The sequence below is a fragment of the Gossypium hirsutum genome, chromosome A05 (genome assembly GCF_007990345.1).
Source record: "Gossypium hirsutum isolate 1008001.06 chromosome A05, Gossypium_hirsutum_v2.1, whole genome shotgun sequence".
NCBI classification, from domain to species: domain Eukaryota; kingdom Viridiplantae; phylum Streptophyta; class Magnoliopsida; order Malvales; family Malvaceae; genus Gossypium; species Gossypium hirsutum.
Genome location: NC_053428.1, coordinates 6,904,039 through 6,913,397, shown reverse-complemented (window position 1 = coordinate 6,913,397; position 9,359 = coordinate 6,904,039). Strand labels below are relative to the sequence as shown.

Here is a 9,359-nt window from a genome sequence, read left to right as displayed (position 1 = left end):
AATCTTATGTAAATAGTAATAAAAATTCCAATAATATTGTTTTTAATTATTTGAAGAGTTAAACGAGCTCATATGGCCATGGTTCGAAACTGGACACAATACCCTGCTCCAGAGGATTCTTCATGAATTATGTTTAAGTAATATATCACCATACAAATGGGATATCTTAGTTTCAACCGTTGTTGTTGTGGCAGAAGTGAATCAAAGCTAAAGTGTTCAAATGTAGTGGTTGAAATTAATCGCATGGATGGAATTGAATATGTTGGAGTTGATAATGATTTTTTTAATAATGTTGTGTTTTCAAAGTTGAAACAATGTTATTGCACCCACAATTGTTGATATATTTATGGTTGTATTTGAATTATATAGTAAATATTTACGTTATATTTTAAGAGTAGGTTAAAAGAAGTGACGAGGGATACAACTAGAGGGAGGAGAGAAGAAAAGTGTTGATAGCGTGTTGGCTATTCCTTGCTTACTTTCTCTCATCTTTCGTTGTTTGATGTGTGATATTATTGGAGAGAGAAAAAGGAAGCCGTCCTTAGTCCATCTCTAGGGAGGGGAAAAGTAAAGGACACCATAGACACTAGTAATTTAGAGAGGGTAGGTTTGCACTTGCACTACAAACAACCGGTGTGTAGAAACAAATAAAGGGTCGTTATTCATTGGCTTAGCACCAAAATTGCCTTTGATGACAGTCTGCCTGCCTGCTGCCCTGCTTTAACCAGAACCAAACTATGTCATCTCAGACCCCCCATCACATACGATAGTGTTCTTCCCATATAAAACCCAATGTGACAGTAGCTAACACAAGACGAGAACACTCGCTTTCTCAGCCGGCACCAAATTTCCAGAACAAGGTAATGAAGAAACTGGTGTTTATGAGTTTGTAAACCACTCACCCACCAACCAACCAACAAAACCCGACCCCTTTCTCTCTCTCTCTTTTTTATTTTTATTTTTTATTTTTTTATTTTTATCCTGCTACAATTTCAGAGATTTTGACCCCACCCTTCTCATTTAACCCTCGCATACATACATCTTCTTAGATTTCTCCTTTGCTTCTTTTTTTTTTTCCTAATATAAAAAAAGGTTCATTTTTCTATATGTTTAATGTGTGTAAAGATTGAGTTTTTTGCAATCAAAGGAGACATCTTTATACATATATAATTTTGTTATTATCATTGTCATTGTGGCTACCACAACAAGGCAACAGCCATCAGACGCTGGAGCCACTGCTGATTGGGCAACATCGTCGTCCACAACTATCCTAGCTGGCCCCGATGACCTTTCCCTTGGCTTCAACGCTAACGCTGCCGCCTTGGCTGCTGTTGCTCCCTCTGGATCCACCAACGCCCAATGGCAACCCTCTTCTCGTCCACTCAACTACGGCTTTCCACCTGATATGGGGATGGTTGGTCTCCGAGATTTCGTCCTTGTTACTCCTGCGTCATTTAACCATCACCATCGCCACCATCATACTCAAGATTCCATCATGGCAAACGATCAAGTCAACGGTCCAAATGATCCCACGGCACTTGGTGTTGGTGTTATCCCACTTCTTACAACAGCTCCATGTTTAGCTCCACATCACGCGGAAGACACTGATTTGTTGAATAACAATGATCGCAGCAAATTCACCGGGATGCAGTTATGGCAGAACCCAAATTTTTCTCATTATCTTAAAAAATCGTCTTCAAACCCTAATAACCACAATTCCTCTTCTATGAATTTGATACAAAGCAGCGGTGGTATCGGTGGGACGGAGAGCGGGAGTGGTGGTTCGGGTTCAAGCTCAGGGGCCACGTGTCAAGACTGTGGGAACCAAGCTAAGAAAGATTGTAGATATAGGAGATGTAGAACATGTTGTAAAAGTCGAAGTTTTGATTGCCCTACTCACGTGAAGAGCACGTGGGTGCCAGCTGCTAGAAGGAGAGATCGTCAGCTCATGACGGTTGGAGCTACTGCTGCTGGTGCTGGTGCTGGTTTGTCAGGCTCGACTGCAGGGCCTAAGAAGCCTAGACTTAGAACATCACAGACTACAACCGCTTCTCATACATCGACTTCCAACGCTACAACTCCTCCTAGAAGCTTGGACACTTGCTCAAGTCCCCAAAGTTTGTATTTGTTCCTCTTTCGATGCTTACCCCCTTTTTTTGCTGTGTTTTTTCTAGATATTTGGAGGGTGGAATTTGAGCAGGGTTTTCTTTACGCTGAACTTATGTTTGCAGATGCGGAGTTTAAAGAGCCATTTCCGGCGCAAGTTCGTGCAACGGCGGTATTTAAGTGTGTAAGAGTGACGGCAATCGAGGAGGGGGAGGATGAGTTTGCATATGAAGCAGTTGTTAAGATTGGTGGACATGTGTTCAAAGGGTTGCTCTATGATCAAGGAGTTGATGGGTTTCCTAATATATCCCAACTGCATTTAAGTGGGAGAAATGGCGAGTCATCCTCATCTCCCGTTCTCGATCCTTCTCAAGTTTATGAAGCGACCACTGGAGGCGGCTTGCTTCGTGGTTCGAATTATGGTAGTGCAAGGAACTGATATCATCTTTCAGAGTTAAAAATAGGCTCGGGGGGATCCACTATAGTGAAATTCGGTTTTTTTGCTGCCTAATAAGTCTTCATAGGGTTTTGGTAAATTCTTCTTTTGTAGACTTGTACCCATATTAGCATATAAAATTTTCCTTTTTCTTTTGATTCCAACTGTTTTTTGTCATTTGGATTTTTTCATGTTTTTCCCTGTCTGTTCGCCTTTGAAGTTGCTCAAAGAGGGTGATGATCATCATTTGTCAGCGAGCCTACATTTCCTTACACTATCCAGATATGTTTTGTACTGATTTACAAATCATAGAAAATACAAGGTAAGAACAAGAGATCCTGCACTAGCAGTGAGGACAATATTTGTTCCTTGAAAATTTGCTTTCTTAAAGTAGGTGCTTTTATTTCCTTCCTTTACTCCTTTGTTCATTTGAATTGTGTAAAGGTAAAAATCTATAGTGTAAGTGCTTTTCGCCATCTAACGACAATGACATTGTGTTATGAACCTTTTATGTGTATGAGAACACTGTTTAGCTCGTGCAAGGCTTGAGTGACAAATATCTTATGTGACATTGCTCCAAAAAATCATTTATTTGTCTGTTTCCCTTCTCACACACACACTCTCTCTTGTATCATTCTTACTATAGGATTCATTATGAGATCTAACCTGATATTACAGTAGCAGGAGATATTGATGCACTGTAGGGTTGATTAATCAAGTGAAATTGCCAATTATATATTTGTTTGCATTTGTTGTGAATTAGCAGTGTGCAATGTATTGAATATTATATTCTATTGTATGTGGGTTTTATATGAGTCACTTGTGAGAACAATGGATGTCGGAGATGTTTGCTTTATTCCCTAAGTTGTTGGGAATATTTGTAACTGATCTTTCTGGTGTATAAATATTGACTGATGTAGATCAAAATAAGATTTGAAATTGCTTTTTGCAATGCTTTCGGTTCAATGGCATGTTATATCTGCAATTTTAATAATAGGTGGATTGGATTGCATTATCTTTCTTTTTATATTTATGCTACTAAACTAAAATGTCACATGCAGCATCTATGAGCTAGTCTCTTTGTTGTTCAAACATTTCATACCTTTATCACACACTAATCTAAACTGCTTTCGGCTCATTTATTTTGTTTTTTTGCTTTTTTTTGAAAACGTGGGGCATATAACTATATATATATATTATTACCATGTCTAGAATTCACATATCACACATGTTTGGTCCTTGTTACTTTGTCTGTACATAATGACTCTCTAGCCGATTTATCCAGGGCGTGAAAAATTTTGCAAGTTAGATGATTTATTGATTGGTTTTGCACACTATATATGTACATGTTTCTTCAGCTAGATATCCTCCTAGGTATTATATACAATGGATTTACTCCCGCTTCCATCTTTTAAAGTTTCATGACTTCCCCACTGTGATAGAGATTAGAATCAAGCTTATCAGCTTGTTTATATGGTTAAAAGTCATAATACTCGGACTTAGGTATGAGTGCTGGATATAAGTTTATGTCTAACATAAATATATTCAGATTTTTTTTTATATTTAAGAGATCTTTGAAGGGTTATGTGTTGAAACACTGGTATTAGAAAAAAGAATAAAAGAGTCCGGAGCAATATTGATATAGGAAGTGTACCCTTGTTTTAACTATTTCCGTCGTGTTCTCTATTGCCGATGAAGCATTGTGTACGCATTAGCCATTAACATTCCTCTCACATTTATGCATTTGTGCAAAATCTTTTGGCATTCATGCTACCGCACCTAGTAAATAATTGTAATTGGCTATGAGAAGGATTTTCATTTTATCTTCCTCAAGGTTTATATGGTTTTTGTTAATTCATCTTTAATCTCATTACTGTAAAAAGAAAATGGCTTAGGAGACTTAAACTAAAGCTTTTACTTGTTACTTAAACACGGTTTATCATTTATATATTCATCATCATTTGGAGTTATCCACCTCCGATAACATCAGTAAAAACTTTGGGAGGATTTCATCTTCCTTTTTATACCTTTGAATGCATGAAACCGAAGCGTATGGCGTATGGCGTATGAGAATGTATATCCTTGTATCATTGACATTATTATTATTGGGTGGAATTAATTGATCTTGAGATTTTGTGTGATCTAAATGAATCGTGCATGAAAAAAACAGCAAGCAACACCATGACTCTGGGATTATCTGCTTTTTAAAAAGGTTTGGTGATTTGAAATTTAATCGTTTGCTTATTTCACAAGCAAACAGTCTTTATTGTCCACTCATTAAAATAAAGTTATAATTGTCGGAATCTGCCATGTTTTTTTATTTTCTTGAGAATAAAATATATGGTACTGATCAACATGTGCTCTGCAATGGCATTGAATCTCCCATGTCTCTAGTTGCATTGTATCTTAATAGTGGCATTTATGCTAACAGCTTCTCTGATAGCCAAAATTTCAGCCAAATTTGGATCCATCAAACCAATGTGCTTCGAAAAGAACAACAGATTAAATTTTTAGTTCCTAATTCATGTACTAAACATATTTAACATGTTTGATAAACTGCTTGTTACTGATTTGGGTCATTTCCAAAAAGTACATATTAAATTACTGTTTGCTAAGCTGATGCAGCTTATTCTTTCACGGAGGCCGAGAACTGAAGTGGAATGGTGAATAATTTGCAGCCGTATTTGATTTCAAGCATGGTTGAGTGCAGTTTATATTTGGTTAAAATAATGGGGATGAATGTTTAGCCAGGACCTAAGAACATGCCGATGCATAATTACCTGTGGATTACCCCCATAATGAATAGGATTAAAGAAATAATTATTTTCTATGGCAATTGCATGGAATAGCTTGTCTTTGAAGTTGATAAACTTATAAAAGTAGATAATTAAATGAAATGGAGGGTGCCTACGCTTGCAATTTGCAGCTTGTTTAAATAATGAGTTCAAAGTTTAATTAATAAAACCCTTGCTAATTGATTCATTCCATTCCATGCCAATGTATTAGTGTTTGGAAGAGACAGAGACAGTTGCCACAAACAGATGTGAACTTCATTTATGCAATTTAGGATTGGGATGGAAATTAGTGCGCAAGGCCTTCTGATGTAACCTACCAAACAAACGAATGTGCCCTAAATTTTCCCAAAATGAGAATCTATACAAATTTGATGTGGTTGTGGTTGTAGGGTTGGATTTTTTACTTGGCCGAACCAGAATGCAACCTATCAACTTCCTTCTTTCTCTCTCTTTCTGACTCGTATGCAGTCAACTATGTTAAAATTTCTTAATGTATATAACATAAATACAGAAAACAACTTTACCCTAACCCATACCCCTCCCAATTAACACAAATATGTTTGCAGCAGCAGTAGCAGTGGAAGTTTCTTTAGGTGATTTCGTAGGCATTTTTCAGTTATACTTGGTGTGAGACATGTATATGCCAACTTTTCATCACACTTGCACTACCAACATTAAATTAATTCTTAGAAAATTCATCATCAACTCACTTATTTTCCACTTAAGCAAAGGGTTATCTTTAATTTGTCTACTCTCCTTTGGGTATCCCAATTTTTAATTACAATGCTCTTAGAATAAATAACTCACATGACTTTGTTCATAAATAATAACTCAAAACTTGTGTAAGTTAAAAGCCCAATTAGAAGAAGTAGGTGGATCTGTTTGAAAGCCCATACTCTGTAATAAAAGTGCGGCAGAAATGAGAAACTTAAATGAAAGAGAGAAGCAGTAGAGCTGACCAAAGAATGGTTAATTGGTTTGTTTCTCTCTTCACCTAACTGTACAACCCAATCTACTTGAATTTTTCAAAAAAAAAAATTTGAAGGAAGCAAGCATGAGTGAGGAATTTTTCCCATTTGCTAGTCCACCATCCATTTAATAAATTTCATTCTGAAATTTTGATGTTGGAGTTGTTGAATTTAACGAGTAATAAACGTGAAAATGAAACAAAAATAAATTATTCTTCCGAAAAGAGTATTCATGGTGCCGGCATTACTCAACCCTGCCTTGTCGCTGAATGCCGAAATTATGTCTCACTCGCTTTTTAAATATTTGGATCCAAATTCAAAAAAATAATTTGGAGCTTATGTTGTTTGTTTTCCCATTCTTAAATATTTGGGCTAAAACAAATAAATTCGTTGTTGCTGCCTTTTTTCTCTTCCATTTCAATCATGGATTTATCTTATTTTTCAACATTTTGGCATGGCACTATGGAGACATTTCTTCTTTTAATGTCTTCCCAAATATCATTCATGAAACCATCCTTCAACCAGTCAAGTATTTGACATTCTTTTGTTATATATTATGAAATCACCTTTTTTTTATATTGAAATTTACATATTTAAGTTAATGATTTTTCATTTTTTAATATTTGAATTTATTTTAATTAAATAAATTTCCAATATTTATTTTTTATATGTATTTTATTAATCATAATAAATTTTATTTAATTCAATTTAAAAAATTGAATAAAATAAATAGGTAACTTGGCAAATAGAAAGAAAATTGTAAAATTAAAATTTAATGAGTTAATAATAACCTTAAAAAATATTTTTTTCTTTTTATATGTGTGCTTGATAGAAAATATAAAAAATGAAAGAAAAAACATTATTGTCTTTTGCTGTTCCAATATGAAATGATTTGTTTTTATGTGTTACAACAAGGAATGGTTATCTTTTCTATTTTTCTCTCCTTCTACTTTTCTTTCTTACCAAACAATTTATTTTTTCTTTCATTTTTTCATTTTCTCCTTCTATCTTTCCACTTTTCTACTTAACCGAACGCATTATTAGGTTTTACTTAGTAAAGTGGAAAAAATTAAAATGATGAAAAATATAAATTTTCTTTTCATAGGTGTGTTTGGTAAGAAATATGAAAATTTTAAATTAAGAAATATTTTTCTTTTTATCTATTGCTTAATAGAGTTGAAGAATGAGATGAAATGAAAGGAAACTTTCAAAAAATGCATACTTCTGAACTAAAATACAACTTTTTTATATAGGATGACAAAACTCGCACTGCTCAATAGATTCTGAACCGATCCACTCTAAATAGAGTAGATTTAAAAAAAAAAGTGGATGTGAAGCGGGGTAGGGTTGAATTTTTTTTCTTTTGCATAGTAGATATGGAGCAATTATGATAATTGTTTGCACCTCTGTTTAAAATTACCATTTTATCTTTGTATACATGTAACTATTAAAAGAGTAGGAATGTAACAGTGTATATAGAAAAAATCCATATATTTTATATTTAAATATTTTTTTTCTGAAAAACTATGTTTAAATATTTACTTAACTTTAAAAATATTAAAGATGCGTAGCAAAAATTAAATCGAAGTAAAATAAGGTGGGACGAGGATGGATGCATTCAACATTCATGAAGGTGGTAGTGAATTTCAAGATTATACATTTATATTGGAGCAGGAGTGGTGGCAAATTTAACAACATCCACTTCTAACCCGCTCCTTTGTCATCCATACTTTCAGATTTTCTCTCATGTTATTATTATAATTTTGAAGGATTGGTTTTTATGCAATAAGATGAAAATTTCTTCCCTACCAATCACATTCAATATTTATTTTCTTTCCACTTTTTACTCCATTCTATCATTCCACTTTTCCACTCGGGCCAAGTATACCCTTAGGCTAGGCTCAGCCTCAAAAATAGAAAATTGACTTAACCCAAAGTGTTTAGACTGTTTATGGAATACAAGTTTAAAAATCACGATTACTTGAAACCGAACAAAATTCTATTTTTTATTTAATATACAATGATTTTTAATTATTTATTATATAAAAAATATTTCATATTTAAAAAAGTGGAATTGATTTATGAAAAAATTTTAAATTGTCAAATTATATTGAAAAGCCATGAAATAAAATTTATTTTGTCAAAATAAGTCTAAAAATATAAAAAAAATTAATATGGAAACACAAAAAATCAAACAAAGTCGAACTAAATTATGATTGTCGGTTTAAAAAATCCAAAAATCTCGATTTAACTAAACAAATATCACCCCTACCATTTATTGTTCGGTAGAGTGGAAAGAAAATTAAAAATATGGGAAATTGAAGGGCTGAAAAAATAGAAATATAGGAAATGAGAGGAAAGAAAATGAAACTTTTAAAAAATATATAATTTTCAATTATTTATCATCTTCTCTCATCTTATAATTTTAATTTGAAAAGATTAATTTTTGTGGATTATAATAAAAAATATCATCTTTTTTTCTTTTTTTCTCTCTCATTTTATCGATCTACTTTTTCACTTTACAAAACACACTCTTTAAATTGAAAATATCAAGTTGATTTTATTTTTTAAAAATACCTTATTTGCTTTTATTAAAAAATTGAAATAATCAAATTATAATATTTATTTTTTATTTAAAATTAATATTAATAAGATTGAAATTATGAAATAAGTAATTAAAAAATAAAATATATTATAATAAAACAATATAATTATAGTTGATATTTAATTTTTAATTATACTAAAACAGAAAATTTTTTAATTTAATTTTAACCTAGAGGAAAAGGGAATAGAGTGGGATATGTCAAAGCAAATAGCGAAGAGGAAGGGGGCGAAGTGGGACCTCCATTTTCCAAAGTGGAGCAAATTTAGTCATAGGAAGTGGAAGCTGTATTGTCAAGCAAAGCAATCCTTCTCCCAAAATCACTATCATCCACCCACCCCATAAAAAAGGGCATTTAATTATTCTTTTATTTTGCTTGGAATTGATTTTAAAAAGAAACTTTTTATTCTTTAATTATTATACATATAAGAAAAAACTGTAGAAGCGTATGC

The 9,359-nt window shown here is 33.0% G+C and overlaps 1 protein-coding gene across 3 annotated transcripts; it reads left to right on the top strand.

Annotated features, from left to right (window-relative positions):
• Positions 1-478: 478 nt before the first annotated feature.
• On the top strand, positions 479-3,023 carry LOC107959290 (protein LATERAL ROOT PRIMORDIUM 1). 3 transcript variants are annotated; one of them, XR_001700798.2, is made up of 3 exons: positions 549-2,117; positions 2,232-2,637; positions 2,763-3,023. XR_001700798.2 is itself a non-coding variant. In XM_016895308.2 (3 exons), exons 2-3 carry the CDS (start codon positions 1,406-1,408, stop codon positions 2,543-2,545), a joined length of 1,026 nt encoding a protein of 341 aa, XP_016750797.2. In that variant the 5' UTR covers positions 549-860; positions 1,210-1,405; the 3' UTR covers positions 2,546-3,023. The 3 variants fall into 3 exon arrangements, 2 of the variants coding, with proteins under 2 accessions (XP_016750796.2, XP_016750797.2); XM_016895308.2 differs by having other exon boundaries at positions 549-860; positions 1,210-2,117; positions 2,232-3,023; XM_016895307.2 differs by having other exon boundaries at positions 479-2,117; positions 2,232-3,023.
• Positions 3,024-9,359: the final 6,336 nt, after the last annotated feature.

Coding starts and splice junctions, on each gene's coding strand:
- LOC107959290 (XM_016895307.2), top strand. CDS start 1,406: ATGGGGATGGTTGGTCTCCGAGATTTCGTCCTTGTTACTCCTGCGTCA. Junction 2,118..2,231: donor CACTTGCTCAAGTCCCCAAA/GTTTGTATTTGT, acceptor TTATGTTTGCAG/ATGCGGAGTTTAAAGAGCCA.